Here is a 17,444-nt window from a genome sequence, read left to right as displayed (position 1 = left end):
AAATCTTCTTCAAATATGTTAGAAGCAGGAAACCCGCCAGAGAAGCAGTTGGCCCTCTGGATGGTGGGGGAAGGAAAGGGGAAATACCATTGCCCGAATGGCCCCTCCTGACCAAGGAATTCAGTCAGATAGAGGTTGAAAGAGAAGATGCTTCAGACCTAATTGATAAATTAAAGATCAATAAGTCACCGGGCCCTGATGGCATCCACCCAAGAGTTATTAAGGAATTGAAGAATGAAGTTGCTGATCTCTTGACTAAAATATGCAACTTGTCCCTCAAAACGGCCACAGTGCCAGAGGATTGGAGGATAGCAAATGTCATGCCAATCTTTAAAAAGGGAAAGAGGGGGGACACGAGAAACTATAGGCCGCTCAGCCTAACATCCATACCAGGTAAGATGGTGGAATGCCTCATCAAAGATAGAATCTCAAAACGCATAGACGAACAAGCCTTGCTGAGGGAGAATCAGCATGGCTTCTGTAAGGGTAAGTCTTGCCTCACAAACCTTTTAGAATTCTTTGAAAAGGTCAACAGGCATGTGGATGCAGGAGAACCCGTGGACATTATATATCTGGACTTTCAGAAGGCGTTCAACCTGGTCCCTCACCAAAGGCTACTGAAAAAACTCCACAGTCAGGGAATTAGAGGGCAGGTCCTCTCCTGGATTGAGACCTGCTTGAAGACCAGGAAACAGAGAGTGGGTGTCAATGGGTAATTTTCACAATGGAGAGAGGTGAAAAGCGGTGTGCCCCAAGTATCTGTCTTGGGACCGGTGCTCTTCAATCTCTTCATAAATGACCTGGAGACAGGGTTGAGCAGTGAGATGGCTAGGTTTGCAGACAACACCAAACTTTCCTGAGTGGTGAAGACCAGAAGTGATTGTGAGGAGCTCCAGAAGGATCTCTCCAAACTGGCAGAATGGGCAGCAAAATGGCAGATGTGTTTCAGTGTCAGTAAGTGTAAAGTCATGCACATTGGGGCAAAAAATCAAAACTTCACATATAGGCTGATGGGTTCTGAGCTGTCTGTGACAGATCAGGAGAGAGATCTTGGGGTGGTGGTGGACAGGTCGATGAAAGTGTCGACCCAATGTGTGGCAGCAGTGAAGAAGGCCAATTCTATGCTTTGGATCATTAGAAAAGGTATTGAGAACAAAACAGCTAATATTATAATGCCATTGTACAAATCTATGGTAAGGCCACACCTGGAGTATTGTGTCCAGTTCTGGTCACCGCATCACAAAAAGGATATAGTGGAAATGGAAAAGGTGCAAAAGAGGGCAACTAAGTTGATTGCTGGGCTGGGACACCTTCCTTATGAGGAAAGGCTATGGCGTTTGGGCCTCTTCAGCCTAGAAAAGAGACACCTGAGGGAGGACATGATTGAGACATACCAAATTATGCATGGGAAGGATAAAGTGGATAGAGAGATGCTCTTTACACTCTCACATAACACCAGAACCAGGGGACATCCACTAAAATTGAGTGTTGGGAGAGTTAGGACAGAGAAAAGAAAATATTTCTTTACTCAGCGTGTGGTTGGTCTGTGGAACTCCTTGCCGCAGGATGTGGTGACGGCATCTGGCCTGGATGCCTTTAAAAGGGAATTGGACAAGTTTCTGGAGGAAAAATCCATTATGGGTTACAAGCCATAATGTATATGTGCAACCTCCTCATTTTAGAAATGGGCTATGTCAGAATGCCAATGCAAGGGAGGGCACCAGGATGTAGGCCTGTTGTTATCTGGTGTGCTCCCTGGGGCATTTGGTGGGGCCACTGTGATATACAGGAATCTGCACTGGATGGACCTATGGCCTAATCCAGTTGTTCTTAAGGGTGGGGGAACCGAAAGTCACACACACCTTTGCCTCCTTTGCCCTGTTCTGGCGTCTCCCTCCATTTCAAAAAGGCTCTGCCTCGCCCAGGCAGGGAAATAGCCCTGGAGCCTTGGAAGAGATTCCCCTTGCAAAGGAACAGTAACACTCCTTTGCCAGCACTCCCTGAGTCAGCAAAGAGGCTGAAGAGGGGAAAGGGTGGTTGAAAATCTCTGTAGCCTGAATACGTGCAGCAAAGTGGAGCTCTCTCTCTCTCTCTCTCTCTCTCTCTCTCTCTCTCTCTCTCTCTCTCACACACACACACACACACACACACACACACACACACACACACATGTGGCAAGTGTGGTAGCAACAGAGGGGATTGCTTTAAAAAACCCAGGGAGTGTTTGCCAAATCTCCCCCCCCCATTGAGATGTTGCAGGCAATCAACACAAGCAACCCTCCCCCCCCCCCCCCCCCGGCCCATGGTGCAGGCAATCACCTACAAAAGCAAGCCTTTCCACCAAGCAAAGCATGAGATATAGCCTGCAATCCTCTCCACACTTTCCTGGGAGTAAGCCCCATTGACTACAATGGGGCTTACTTCTGAGTAGAAATGCATAGGGCTGGACTCTTAAAAGATCAGCATCCCAACTGTGGAAGAAGCTGGGCAGCTGGCAACGGGGAAGGCTGAGTATGGAATGGAGGGGAGAGGATTGATAACAGCTGCCTTAGTTTCCTTCTATCCGGAAGTGTCAGGCTGCAGTGTATTTGCATAACTCTATGGAATTTAGCACAACGTGTTTTTTGTTAATTGCGCTGAGTCACGGAATGGAACTAACACGGATAAATAGGCTCCACCTGTACCCCTGTTGGTTAGAATGGCTGACAGTTATGCCGGGACAAAGAGTGCTGTTATGAATTGGCACTAAAAAAAGTAATGTAATAGGATGTACGTCTGCACTGGATTTATATCACTTTAACTGTCACTATTTCCCAGACCTCTCTGTGGAGAGGATATAGCTTTTCAACCAGCTTGTCTGTAGTACAGAAACCATAAATGCGAAGGCATCCAAAGACCTTGCTGGAGATAAGCACCAACTATTTCATAGGAAATCTTCTTTGATGTGTTTGTGCCCTTGTGCTGTGTTTGCACCTTTAGTGCTGTGGTTATTTTTTGTTACTTGCTTTATTGAACGTATATTATGTTAGTTTGGTGCTTGGTTCTATTATATTTTAATGAACTCTTTGAACCCTTGTTAGGGCCAAAAGGTAGGGAATACATCAATAGAAAAATAAAAATTGGGAAAAAATTGCTGATGAATATCTACAACCAATTCACTAACTTTTAAGAGGAGGGAAGTAGGTCCTCTTTAACCCACACAATTCTAATCTTAGAAATACTTTTATTCTCTCTCTGAATCCATGTATCCACGGGTACTCATACAGCTGCCTACTGAGTATTTCACTTGCATCTGATAATGTGGATTGTAGTTCACAAAAGCTACAATAAATGTGTTAGTCTTTAACAGCCTAATCATAAGTTTCTACAGTGTCCAGTGGTACAGCGGCACTTAATGGTTGCCACTGTATCCTGTGAGGCCAGGGAAGCTGGCCAGTATCTCCTCGGGGTAAGGGAACATTGGATCCCTTACTCCACGTAGAGCCCAGCGGCCTCAATGAGTCTACTCAAATCTGCGCCAGCTCTTTAGCTAGTGCAGAACCAAGGAAACCTATGTCAGTCTCTGCGACTCAGGAGGGGGGATAGGATCCAGTGGTAGCTTCTGCCACCATCCCCGCCCACTTCTAGACCCAATCCACTCTCTGGCTCTCCCTCTCTCTGCCCATTTCCACCCCCTTCCCACCCTCTTTTCACCCTGGGAAGCTGACCTGCTGCCCGGAAGGGATACTTACCTCTGGTAGTTCTCCTGGGTGTCCTTCCAGAGCTGAGGCTGGTGCTGACCTCTCCACCGGTGCTGGCTGTGTTCCACCAGTGGGAAAGTACCTTACAGTGCTGGGCATCATAGAATTGGGCTGCCTATTGCCACAAGACTCTTGGTGGGTTTTGCTGCTATAGGCTACACGGCTACCTCTCTGGAAGCTGCAGCCTACTTCCATACAATTTTTTTTAAGCATCCAGGTTAGCATCTTGACTTTCTTACAAACTCAAGACAATAGGTTGTTCTAGCACAAGCTCTTTTTTCTTCCCAGCCAAACACCAATTTCTTCTATTCTTAGCTTCGTTGGCTTTGCCATAAACTTGCAGCATTTTAAAATTCAAAGATGTTCAGGGGAAAGCAAATATTGACCATCTAAAAGTAGGATTTGTACACTCCAGATTATAAAAGCAAGGCAACGAGACAGATGGAGCATGATATTTCAGCAGAAAGGTCAATGCAATTGCCATGAGATGTTTGCCTTTTATGCAAGGTTGCTGTGTTTGAAGAACCAGAATTGCTCCAGGCGACAGATTTACTCAGGAAACATTTAAAATAATATGTCATAAAGAAATGGGTGTGTGTGTGTGTGTGTGTGTGTGGTGGGGGGGTCATTCACGTTGTCCATCCTGATGCCTTTCCAACTTTTGTAGACTTGGAGGTTGATCTCCACATCATCTGTCTTTAATGTTTTAGATTCACAAGGTTCTATTAGTGCCATTCCAGTGGGCCTGTCACTAAATGAAATCAAATGTTCTTTTGGCTCCAATGTGATTTACTGTTTCTTTGAGTACTGAATGTGATTTTGCAAACTGCGTCTAGTTTGCGTTAGATCATTGCTGCAACTAGACTTGTAGCTCCTTACCAGAATACCTGGAGAATAAAACCTTCTTCAAAACCCAGTTTTTCTGTGAAGCCTTTGAAGGGACTAGACTGGCTTTGGTCTTATCTAGGAAGGCAATATATGTTGTTGGTGTACCATAAAGTGAAGCATTGGGAGTTAGGCATAGAATTTTTGGGAATCTTTGGTTTTATTTAAAATCAAGGCTGGGAAAGACAGCAAATGGACAGTACTTCATGAAATTTCTATGCCCTCCGGTGACGAGCAGAATACATTGGACCAAATATGAACATGCTTGCAGATTTGCTTATTTTGTATATGGGATGCAGAATTCAGCTGTATTTGGCACAGACTGGTGCTGATTTATTTTAAGGTCTGGTGCTATACATGGGCCTAAACGTCTGCCCCAGGTTTAGTCTATTGCGTTGCAGTCTAGGTCACCTTGACTTGGTTGAATAAATGTGGCAACGCCATTAATTATCCTGTTTAGAAATGTGAGTGGTCACTGGGGATATGATGTGCAGCTGCTGTGCTTGCCCAGGGTGGTTTAGGAATGATGCATCAACACACTCTGGAAACCTTACTTGTTAGCTGACTTAGAAACAATGGAGCGCTTTGTGCTTGTAGGAAACCCGCTTGAGAAAGGGCTGGGGTGTAAACTGCAACCACCTCGCAGTAGTCCCAGAGGTCCTTCTGACTCAGATGCATCTGAGTCATCACTCCTTCTCCACCTCTCCATTTTTTCTCTCAAGAGACAATTTATTTTCCTACAAGCTTCTAACAATGCTGAAATCATCTGCATGTTCTTTGCATTGCTTTGGTTATAGTCTGGTTAGCAAAACTCTAGATCAGGGGTGCTCACACTTTTTTGGCTCAAGAGCTACTTTGAAACCCAGCAAGGCCCGGAGATCTACCAGAGTTTTTTTTACAATGTTCGCGCCATCATAACATATAACATTTATGTGTACAATGTATGTTGGTGTACCTTGAGCCCCACTGAGTATAACAGGACTTACTCCTGAGTAGACATGCCTAGGATTAGGCTGTGAGGCTGCAATCCTAGCCACACTTACCTGGGAGTAAGGCCCATTGAGTACAATGGGCCTTACTCCCGGCGTTTCCTCCCAGAGGCACCTGAAGAAGGGGGGTCGGCACTCCGCGATCTACTCATTTTGCCTCGCGATCTACCGGTAGATCGCGATCCACCTATTGAGCACCCCTGCTCTAGATCCATTTCCTTACCGCTTCTTAGATAACAGCCATGGTTATTTTGTATTGTCTAGACCAGGGGTCTCTAAACGTTTCAGCCAAAGGGCCACATCAAATATCTGGCACAGTGTTGAGGGCCAGGAAAAAGATATTAAATATAAAATTTAAATAAATACATTAGAGATGGACCTTAGATGAATGAATGAATGAATGAATGAATGAATGAATGAATGGGCTCAAATGTCCAGGATTTCTCCAAGCACCAACACAGCCCAAGAAATAAAGCATACACTTAAATGAACTCCCATTCCCCCTCCCCACAAGCACAACTCTGGTTGTGTTTGGTCAACTGGGCCAGAGGCTCTTTGGGGATCAGAGGCTGGCTGCGGGCCGGATAGAGGCTCTCCGCGGGCCGCATCTGGCCCCCGGGCCGGAGTTTGGAGACCCCAGTCTAGACAAAGTAGGATTGCCAGCTCTTAGCTCTTTCTTCTATTAATATATGTGCATGGAAGACCTGTGATATATATCAGGTGTGGCTCATCCCATAACCATCAGGCAGAGACAGCAGAAATTGTACCTACAGTATTTACCTAATTCCAATAGCAGCAGTTAATGAAACCAAAATAACTAATAGGTACAACCCTGTCAAAGGCACCATGCAGTGTAATGCTGGCTCCCTGTAGGAATTTGTACTCCCTTTCCAGCTCCCCCTCCCCCGAGAGCAAGAGCAGAAGGTCAACTGAATATTTCCGGGGGATATAAAGACTAGCAGATCTGCTGACTGCCTTCAATCTAGGCTTTGCATGAGTATACCTGAGAATCCAGAGAGGTGTAAGCAGGCATTTAAGCACCAATGAAATGACTGTGTATCATTTTGCCTAGTAGGCTTTTGAAAATATGCTGACAAACGAGAGAGGAAGGAAAGAAACTGGTGCAAGGCCCTGAGAGTAATGGGACAGGTCCAAAGGAACTAGGAAAATTTTAGCTTAAGGAAGAGGTGGACGTTTGTGGGAATATGATAAGAGTTTTCAAATGCATAAAAAACTGCTGAAACAGGACACCTATCACTTTTTTTTCCTCTGTGCCTGCTGAGAGTGGACCAAGACATAAGGGAGTTGAACACCAGTTGAAAGACTGATTGGAAGGACCTGTTCCTGGAGGCATTTTAAAAACCATGGAGGGATAGCCAATATCAAATAGGAATACGTACGGCATTGTTGATCCTGAATAAGTTAACAGGAATATTTAGGATGTCCTTTCAGTGCTCTTGCAGTTCTTTGCTACCACTTCTAAGAAGCCAGATGTTTCCATGCTTTATTGCTGATTTGGGTCTTGGTAAGATGGTGATGTATAGAGACTGAGGGCCCAATCCTGTACAGTCTACTGTTGGCTTACCACCAGTATGCAGTGTCACAAATGTGCCGTAAAGCATGCTTGCAAGTCCTAGTGCCGGTGGAGTGCTGGTGCTAGCAGCTCACCTGTGCTCCGCTGCTCGGTGGTTTCGTGGACCACCGGGCGATGGAGAGGTAGGTGGGGGCATCAGGGGAGGCAGCATTCTGGGTGGGGGGAGGTGGGCAGAGGGCAAGGAGAATGTGGGGAGGAGGCATGTCAGGGGAAGGAGCAGGGCAAGAGGGAGGCAGGATCAGTGGCGCTTCGCTGAGCCTGACACAGAGGCTCTTGATTCTATGCTGACCCTTGGGTCACTGTAGAATCGAGTAGCCACATTGCAGCTCTACCTGAGGAAAGGGAATGAAAGTCCCCTTCTCCCAAGGAGCCACAGGCACTTAGCGCTTAGGATACAGTGGCAGCCATTTTCAGTGCTGCTTGCTGCAGCCTCTTGTGCCGGGCAGCTCAGGATTGGGCTGTGAATCAGAAAGCCCCTGGTTTGAATTTCATATCTGCCACAAAGTCACAGATATGACTCAGCTTGGTAGCCTAAGCCAAGTTGCTGCTCTTCTCACATCAGCCCCCCCCCCACAATAATTATCGCCTATATTTACAAGGTTGTTACAACGATAACAAGATAATGTATGTGAAGCATTTCAAACATTTGAAAATACTTTGTAAAACTGGTACTGTGATCTCCTACTTGTGTCTTTCATATATTTTGGAACGCAGTCTTCATGTATGGCTTAATATATCTTTCAGATGGACAACAGATTTGGGAGATGGAGGCCACAGTGGATAAAGATAAGAGTCAACCTGTAAGTAGTCAGCACCTTCTCCCCCACTCTCTTTCAGACATTGAGTTCTACTGAAAAAGTTTCCAATTCACTAAGGACCCAATCTCAGAGCTGCGTGAGGTTTGAAACTCATTTATAGTAATAGGCATAAGCACACTTAACTTTGAACTGGATCAATGCATACGTGCAAGTTATGACTTGCTTGTCATGTACCAAGTGACTTCTCTAGTGGCAGGGTGAATTTATTTAGCATACCCATTGAATACTGATTTTTTATATATGGACTGTGTGATTCTAGAGATTCCGGAAAGTAACTGTGGTCTACCCAAGATGAGATGGCTTAAGGTAAGCTTATTTGCCACCACAAATTAAGCCAAGGTGTGAAATGTACACAATAACCAGGAGGTAGGCTACTTCTAATTTACCCTGTTGATGTAAGCCTGTTGACTCCAGGGCATACTAGCTGAAGGGTGGCAAAGAAATCTCTGACTAAAATAAATAACAATTCTACCAGTTTGTCAGCAACAGTCAGACTTTGAAGACTGGCATTCATCCAGTCTGATAGGATTACATTATACAGTGCAATGTATCAACCTTGAATTTTAGGCTACAACCTGTAGCATTTTAGGCTACAGCAGTGACCTTAGGGCATAGAGTTGTTAACTACTAAGTGGTAGTTGCCACATTAATGGCATGCAGTATCTATTGTCTTTGAAGGTTAACCCTATGCTGCTTTGTTACTGTTCTTTTGGCAAGGCATGAGAAATGGGGAAAATAGGGTGGGTGCCTTTTGAAGCCTGAGAGTATCCCAAAAGTCTGTTTCAATTTTTTTGCAAAATCAGTTGCATTCTAGCAGAGGAGAAGTGAGACTTCTGGTAGGAAGACCATGGCACAGTCAGCTACGGGGTCTTCCTAAACAGTGCAAGTCTTATCATATCATCTTGTCTCTTTCCCTGAAACTTTTTTCTTTATTATTTCAGAATATGCTTTTTGTAGAGATACCAGAATATCGAAACAAGCACATTCGTACCCCAGTCAAGGTGAATTTCTATGTCATCAATGGAAAACGGAAAAAAAGCCAGCCTCAGCATTTCACCTACCATCCAGGTAATTCTTGATGGAAACAATAGAATGTGGTACAATATTTTGCAAGAAACAGTTTCCTTTGACTGTTTCTTTGAGGTCATTTGTGATGTAACAAAGGCCCAAAACTTTCCCAGTTTGAATTTGACCCCAACCATGAATTCTCACTAGGGAGCTTTGGGAAAGCCTCTTCTTCTCAACCTCAGTTCACCATCTGCAATATGGGAATGATAATAATGCTTGATAACATTGGTGAATTGCCTTGCACATTCAGAAAGTGTTACATAAATGTTAAGTATTATTATTAATGTTTAAAACTGTATATCCAGCCTAACCCGGTAGTCTTGAGCTTAGTAGTCACAGTAGTCTAGTAGTCCCTGTAGCCCAGTAGTCTCAAAGCAGCTTAGATCAGCATTTCTCAAACTGCAAATCAGGACCCAATAGGTCCTGAGCACATAGCTCAGCTGCCATTGAAAGTACAGAGCTGAAAATATAAGATACAGAGCTGCTGGGCAGGCTCTTGGTGGGCAAGAGGCTGGGTACTTTGCTCTGAAGAGGTGGAAAAATGGGACACTGGTAAGCAGGGAGGGCTGTCTGGTTGGAGAAGGCTCCACGGCTGTAATCCTAACAACACTTTCCTGAGAGTAAGCCCCATTGAACAAAATAGGACTTACTTCTGAGTAGACCTGGTTAGGATTGTGCCTCAAGTCTGCGTTCTGCTTCAATTTTCAAGCTGGAATGTTTGATGGAATGTTAAGCTATGCAAAATAACAGCACGAGCACAATATGTAATGGAACCTTTGGCTGATTGTGGCTTAGGTTTGAAGCCTAAATTGATGGTGTGACTTCCAGCCATGATATCATTTCTAGGTTAATGACATCACTCCATTGGGTCCCAACAGATTATGATTCTAAAAAGTGGGTCCCCGTGCTTAAAAGTTTGAGAATTCACTCTACACTACGATTACTACTGATAAAAATAACTCTAAAACCATAAATCCTAAAACTACCAAACCAAGGCCAAAAAAAACCCCCTCCATATTACTTTTTTCCTTTAAATAATTTTAAATTTCCCCATTGTATATAGAAGCATTTTCTCATAGCAGCTTCCTGTATGTTTAAAAAAATACTGTATTATTTGGGAGGAAGAATTTCACAATTACAGATACATATGCACACAAATACAGTGCAGTCTTGTTTCTGTTTGTAAACTTTGTTGATTTTTGAACTGGCAAGAATACGTCATCCTTCATAAGTAGAATTCAGTTTTTCTAGGTGCAGAATGTGGATTAGCTTGGCATGGCATTCTGATCTTTTGATACAGACCTGCCTGAGATGTAGTCCATTATTAATCCAATTTCGGTGACGGAGAACCTGTGGTAAGATGGTAGCTTGTCGCAGGCTGCCCGGTGAGTGGGCTGAGCAGGAAATTGAACAAAGAACTTGATGGATCAAGTTCAAGTCACTAGTTCTCAGTTGATGCTCAGAGCTGATACCGTATGAACAGAAGATGCTCTGTGTGAACAGAAGATAAGCACATGAGAATATAAGTATACACCTCCACACGTAAAGATTGCTTCCAACAATTCCATTTCCATGGCTGCAACCATGTTGGTAATCTTTCCTACAGTCTTAGATTTGGTTCTTGCATACATGGAGATCCCTAAAACATGCATATGAACAACCCATGGTTTATACATATATACACGTTTATCAGTTGATGATTACAACATCAAGTGGTGATTTGACCTGTGGGAATGCGCCATTATAGCTATAACTCTGCAGGGAGTACTTTCACAAGTTCAGCTACCAGTCATCACATGCCACGATTAAGTGCTGTGTATGCCCTTGTGAATCGGTCCTTTATATCCGTTAGCTGACTGTGTGAGTGGACTCCTTTGAATAGCACTGTACTGGTGGCGATTTGAGGCTATGTGAATGTGTGCAGTATTAGGTCTTTGATGGCCCATTCACACATGCAACCCATTACTTGGTGCTACTGTGATGAGCATGCACAGGTGAATTGAACATAAGAGTTGCCTCATTTCTGGAATAGTTTTCTCAGAGAGGCTTCTCTGGCACCTACTGTGATGTCATTTTGGTATCAGGCAAAGAACTTTTTCTTCTTCCAGGCCTTTTAGGCCCCAGTCCTATCCCCTTCCACCAGCACTGATGCTGCTGCACCGTATAATGGGAAGGGGTGATCAGACAGCCTGCAGGTGGAAAGTAAGACTATTTTGGACTTCCCTCCTTGAAGGCTGTGCAATTACCAGTGGGTCTCCTCAGACATACACCACCTATTTTGATGGCATATATTGGAGGAGAGGAAAGGGACAGGGATGTTTTTCAAAGAGGGATAAAAATCCGGTGTGCACCTTTGCAACTAGAGCCACCCTTTTTTTTGCATCATGGAACCGGAAGTGGGTTGCGATCCCAGCAAGGAGTCATTCTGAGCAGTGGGGAGGCCTGCAGAGGGGGCACCAGGATCAAGCACCCTCTAGATCAGGGGTGCCCAAACCCCAGCCCTGGGGCCACATGTGGCCCTTGAGGCCTCTCAGTGCAGTTCTCAGGGAGCCCCCAGGCTCCAATGAGCCTCTGGCCCTTTGGAGATTTGTTGAAGCCCGCACTGACCCGACGCAACTGCTCTCAGCATGAGGGCGACTATTTGACCTCTCGTGTGAGCTGTGGGATGAGGGCTTCCTCCACTGCTTGCTGTTTCATGTCTGTGATGCAGTAGTGGCAGCAAAGGAAAGGCTAGCCTTGCTTTGTGCAAGACCTTTTATTGGTCTTAAGCTATTGCAAGACCTTCATTCATCCATATAAGTTCATCTTTAATATATTCATTTATGTAAATTTATTCAAATTTTTTCAAATTTTAAATTTAAATTAATTCTTTTTTTCCCCTGGCCCTTGACACAGTGTCAGAGAGATTATGTGGCCCTCCTGCCAAAAACTTTGGACAACCCTGCTCTAGATGGCCAGCACTACCTGTAGGAACTTTAAAAAAAAATCTTTTTTTGAAGCAGCAGCATGATCTTTGAGGTGCCATTGCCACCCATCCTTCCCCTGGCCACAAATACTTACAGTATTCCCAACCTTCATGTAAAGGTTGGGAACGATTGCGCTAATGGATAGGATTGGGCTGTACATCTCAGAATTGTTGCTCTTACCTGCTGTCGTTTTGTTTGTATGAATTTTATTGTTTTAATTGCTTTTTTGGTTGTTGCTATTAACATGTAAACTGCTTTGTTAGCTTTGAGGAGGAGGAGGAGTGGGATATACATTTTTCAAAATAAATAAGACTGCTGGATAATATTCAGCGCATTTGTTTTCAATGCCAGTTCCTCCCTCTTCCAATTAACTGTTTCGTAGCTGCTTATTTACAATTCTGTCCTTTGTGTGCTTTGTTCCAGTGCCTTCCATCAAAACAGAGCCCATTGATGACTATGATCCTGCTTTAATCTGCAATACAGTACACAGTGGTCTGGGAACAGTAACACAGCCTTATTATTCGCACCATACAATGGTCACCGAATCTCCTTCCTGTCTTGTGGCCACAATGGCTTCCTGCCAGCAACTGCGTTCAAGCCTGTCTTCTCCTGAATCTCGATATCCTCAACAAAGCCCCGGGGCTGTAATATACCAAAGAAGCAAGAGTCTCAGTCCTAGCCACCTGGGTTACCCACAGTCCGGTTTGATGGCTACACAAGTTTCCATTCCAGATGTACACAGGTCTGTGCTGGTGCACACTGGCTCTCCTAGCCAAAGCTCAACAGTGCTTCATCATTCTCCAGCCAATCAGCAGCCTTCCCCTGTGATTCACTGCTCTCCCACGACCAATCAACAGCTGAGATGCGAGAGCCATCAAGAGTTTCAGCACATCATGTGCAGCGAAAATTTCACATCCAGTGGAGTGAAAACCAGCCAATCTCAGGTCAGCCAAGCACAAAGGTTAAGCCCAAGTTCATACCCTACAGTGATTCAGCAGCAGAGAACGGCAAAAAATGGACCACCAGTAAGTGATCAGAAGGAAGCATTGCCAACTGGCGTCACTGTTAAACAGGAACAGAACCTTGACCAAGCCTATTTGGATGACGGTAAGCCTTCTCATATCTTGTTCATCCAATCTATACCTGCAAAAAGCAATGTGATTTCCTTTATCGTACAGTACAGATGTTTCATTTGGAAAACATTTTGTGTGTGTGTGTGTGTGTGTATGCAAAATCCTTCACTTCCTTGAATTTTTTAGAATATGGTAATGTGTTTTGATGAAGAAAAGAGCATTTAAAAAAATTCTCAAGAATATTATTGTCTTTTCATTAGGCATTTTCTATTTTGAGGTGGTTTTACAGTTGTCAAACAGAGTTCTGAGTTAAAGGACAAAAACGAGAACGGAATATAAACACATCTCTGTGAAGAATTCACTGAACAAGTGCTGATACTTTTGTAAAGTTATTTGAATGTGTGATACCCCAAACATTGTAACCATCTCATTGAATGTTTTGTGACGGATGTGGTAGGCCTGCAGTTCAAACCTGTGCAGATGTGTGTAGACAGGTCCTGTAATGTGTTGATTAATGAAAGTGTCATTTCTTTTGTATTGAATTCAGATTTTTTCACTTTTGCAACTGGTAGAAAAGCAACTGTGTGTCTTTGATTTGAAAATATCTGATTTGATCTGCTTTACAAAGTGGCTGGTATTTGTTCCTATGGCAATTAGATCTTGAGCAATTAAGAGAGCATTATCGCCTTAAGGTGCTTGTGCATACATCCCTATATCTAGATCTTCAGCTAGTGTGTGATTATTAATCATTTGCACTGTCCTTTAGAAAATCTAAAATGCTTCGTGCACATTATCTTGTAACCCTTAAAACACCTCTATAAGGTGGGCAAGCATTTCTAACCCCATTTTGCAGATACGGAGCTGAAGCTCAGAGCTTTGACTTGATTCATCCATCATTCAATCTCTTAGCCACTAAATTACACCAGTGGTTGGCACAGAAATGCCCTTTCACCAGCTTAACATTTTCCCGTAGTCCTGGCAGCTGCTGTTTGTTCCTTCAGAGTTGACCACTGATTGCTGTTTTGTGCCCTGTCGGTGACAGAAACAATTAAGCAGCAGGATAAAATCAATTAAGCTCAGCATTCAGGCTAGATTTAAAACTAGCAGTCAGTCATTTAAAAGCAAGGTGCCTTCAAAGGTCATTTAAAAATTGCCATTGTGGGGACAAGCGCCAGCCTGAGCCCTTCTGATGAGGCAGCAGGCCAAATGCTGCCCTCGCTTACTTTTGTTGATGTGCCAACAAAAGAGGAAATGTAGAGGAAAAGAGAGGGGCATGGTAGCCCCGTAGCCCACAACTCTCATCTCCTCCACAGTTCCTCTTTGGCTCTGTCCCCTTCTTCCTTTTATAATCCAGGAAAAGAGAGACAAGCAGTGAAGGCGAGTGGGCAGACAGAGGTGGCCATCCCTGCCAAACCGCTGCCTGAGATGGTCACCTCTAGTCAACTTCATATGTAGGGTGGCCCTGGTGCTGACCTGATGGAGAGAGTTCCACAGTTGCAGTGCCACTACTGTAAAGCTCCTATTTCTGGTACCTGGAGAGCAGGACCTGAGATGCAGATAAGACGTTAGGACCACAACTTCATTTACTGAGGGCAACTTTTCCATTCACGGATTTACCCCTCTCTGTTCCTGGAAGAGGAGTGCCTGGAGGCTCCTGGGAGAGGAGCGAGAGGAGGACCTGGGAAAGGTCCACAGTGCCACCGTCCCCACTTGATGCTGCTGTACTTACCCACAGCAACCGAGCCTCACTCGACTCCAGGACTGACTGGGGAAACATTCTGAGACTCTCCTACGGTCCTTCTGGGAAATGGGAAGAACTGTTTACGATCACATCAGGAGCCTCAGAACACTTCCTGAACGGTCCTGGAGTCACATGAGGCTTAGCACCTGGGGCATTTGCCCCATTTGCCCCATCCCAGGTCCACCACGGACATTTTCATAATTTTCTCAGCGCATCACCTAAAAACAGTAAGAGGGACCACTGTGTGGTCTTAGGACCACACGATATAGAAGACATATGAAGCTATTTTAAATTGCTGGCTGTTCCCAGCAGCAGCATGTCAGATGGACTGAGTGGTTTTTCCTTCATGCTGCCACACATGACTGGAAGAAAAACAATTGCAGTAGGATAGAGAAAATCACCCAGTTCATATGCTGAACTGCACAGAAAATGTTCACCATTTAGCATAGTGATCATAGACATGTGGAACAATTTGAAATGCTGTGTGTGTGTGTCACTGCAACATATGCTCCCAGTTTTAAAGTCAAGCCCTCTCCAGTTCAGCCAAAGAGTATGCACTTGTATTTTTCCAGGAGCCAGGAATGTTTTCTGTGTGTGTTTCAGTTTTCCTCCTTGAGCAAACTTTTAGTGGATAGGAACTGGGTGAGATAACTAGCAGCAGTGAAGACATGTGTCTATTCACCAGGAAGGAAAATGGCCCCTCTTTGTTTGTTTGTTTGTTAGTTAGTTAGTTAGTTTGTTTGTTTGTTTGCCTCCCTCATGATATTCAAGCAGAGGCTCGACAAGCACCTGTTGGAGATGCTCTAAGAGGATTTCCTGCCTAAGGCAGGGGGTTGGACTAGATGACCTCTTAGGTCCCTTCCAACTCTATGATTCTATGAGTCTATGATTTTTTACAACCTTAGAAACAGTCATGGAGATTGGCTTCCTGAAGTAGAACCCTAATTAAGCCATTTCTGTCCAATGTTGCATATGTGCAACAGGGACCAAATGTGTACACCTGTGGGCCGGGCAAAAATGAGTTAAACACTTGACAGAGATACTTTCCAATAAGAGAAATGCAATGCTAGCTAATCTTTCGAGAAAAAAAAAATAGCACAGCAAGCAAGAATCCTGTGTATTTGGAGCCACTTTCCTCTCTTTGCCCCCTGGCGCCCCCCCCCCCACTCCTCACAGTGAACTTTTGGTCTTCCTTTTTCTTTTTTCAGTTTTCTGACAGCTGCAGTTATTTTTTTGCTTTTCTTCCCATCTCACACTGTTGATTTTGTGTCACAATTTTGCCCAAAGGCTCTCTCATAATTGTGGTGCTACATTTCTAGTTTCACTTCTGCCACAATTGTCCTGAGCCTCGCCCAAGACAAGCAGGCTTGCTACAGGTTCCTCATTCAGCAGGAGAGCGGGATCAAGCACACTCGTCTCCCCGAGATGTACTGGAGGCCACGCTCACCAAGCAGTCACTCCACTTGTACGTTTCACAGATGTAGGAAGGACACATCATCCCACATGCTGCGCATCGTGAATGAACTGTTTGTATAGGGCAGCCATTTTCAACCACTGTACCGTGGCACGCTGGTGTGCCACGAACGGTCTGCAGGTGTGCCTTGGGAGCTTGGGGGAGGGTCATTTATTAGTAGGGCCATTGGGGAATGTGAGTCCCTAACCAACAGCATGGGGTGCCTTGTCAATTGTCAAAAAACCGATGGTGTGCCTTGTCAATTTTCGTACCTTGTCAGTGTGCCATGAGACGAAAAAGGTTGAAAAGAAATGTAATGTGTGAGTGGGTTCTCACATGTGCTTGTTTTATTTAGGCCCAAATCCTAACCAGCTTTCCAGCACTAACACAACTGTGCCAATGGGGCAAGTGCTGGATCTTGCAGATGGGTGGCACTCACGGAGGCCTCCTCAAGGCAAGGGAAACTCTGTTCCCTTGCCTTGGAGCTGCATTGCGCTTACCTTGGTGCTGGAAAATTGGTTAGGATTGTGCCCCCAATCATATACTTTCTTGACCACTTTTCCTGAAAATGCCCAGTGGTTTACCAAAATATTAAATAATACAAAAAACAAATTCCTATTTAAATCAACACGGCAATCTAAAAACACAGCATAAACACTTAAGCCCAGCTAATACATTGACAATTAGCTAAAAGCCTGGGAGAATTAAAAAAGAATTTAAAAAAACTGCACAGGGAGCCTTACTGGGAAAACTGTTTGGTCTGTGAAGCTGCCTCATTCTGACCATTGGCCTATCTAACACAGTCATGTCTGCTCTGATAGCAGCGCCCCAAAGCCTCAGACAGGGGGTCCCTTCTTGTGATGCCATCTGAGATCTCCGAGTTAAAAAATCCCACACCAGAACTTGGGATCTTCTGTATGCAAAGCATATCCCCCTATCACTGAGCCTCCAAGCACTGCTAGATTTTACCTTTCTAAAGGGAAATCTTCAGACCTAACCCTTCGCCGCTGGTTTTGAGAACAGGAAGGCAATACAATCACAACCACAATCGACCTTTATTAGGCATGGAACTTAACAGTTGCCTGAGCAGCTTGCACAAGAAGTTGCGTTCAAGCAG

At 44.5% G+C, this 17,444-nt stretch overlaps 1 protein-coding gene across 1 annotated transcript in view; it reads left to right on the top strand.

The window, feature by feature from the left end:
- NFATC2 (nuclear factor of activated T cells 2) overlaps nucleotides 1–17,444 on the top strand; it is a 139,427-nt gene that overhangs the window by 89,623 nt on the left and 32,360 nt on the right. Inside the window, exons 7-9 of the mRNA XM_066624149.1 lie at nucleotides 7,953–8,008; nucleotides 8,968–9,094; nucleotides 12,484–13,167. Of these exons, the coding sequence (XP_066480246.1) occupies nucleotides 7,953–8,008; nucleotides 8,968–9,094; nucleotides 12,484–13,167 (867 nt within the window). The remainder of the gene's footprint in view (nucleotides 1–7,952; nucleotides 8,009–8,967; nucleotides 9,095–12,483; nucleotides 13,168–17,444) is intronic.

The sequence above is a fragment of the Tiliqua scincoides genome, chromosome 4 (genome assembly GCF_035046505.1).
Source record: "Tiliqua scincoides isolate rTilSci1 chromosome 4, rTilSci1.hap2, whole genome shotgun sequence".
NCBI classification, from domain to species: domain Eukaryota; kingdom Metazoa; phylum Chordata; class Lepidosauria; order Squamata; family Scincidae; genus Tiliqua; species Tiliqua scincoides.
Note: the sequence above shows the minus strand (reverse complement) of the source record. Positions and strands in the feature narration are given on the sequence as shown.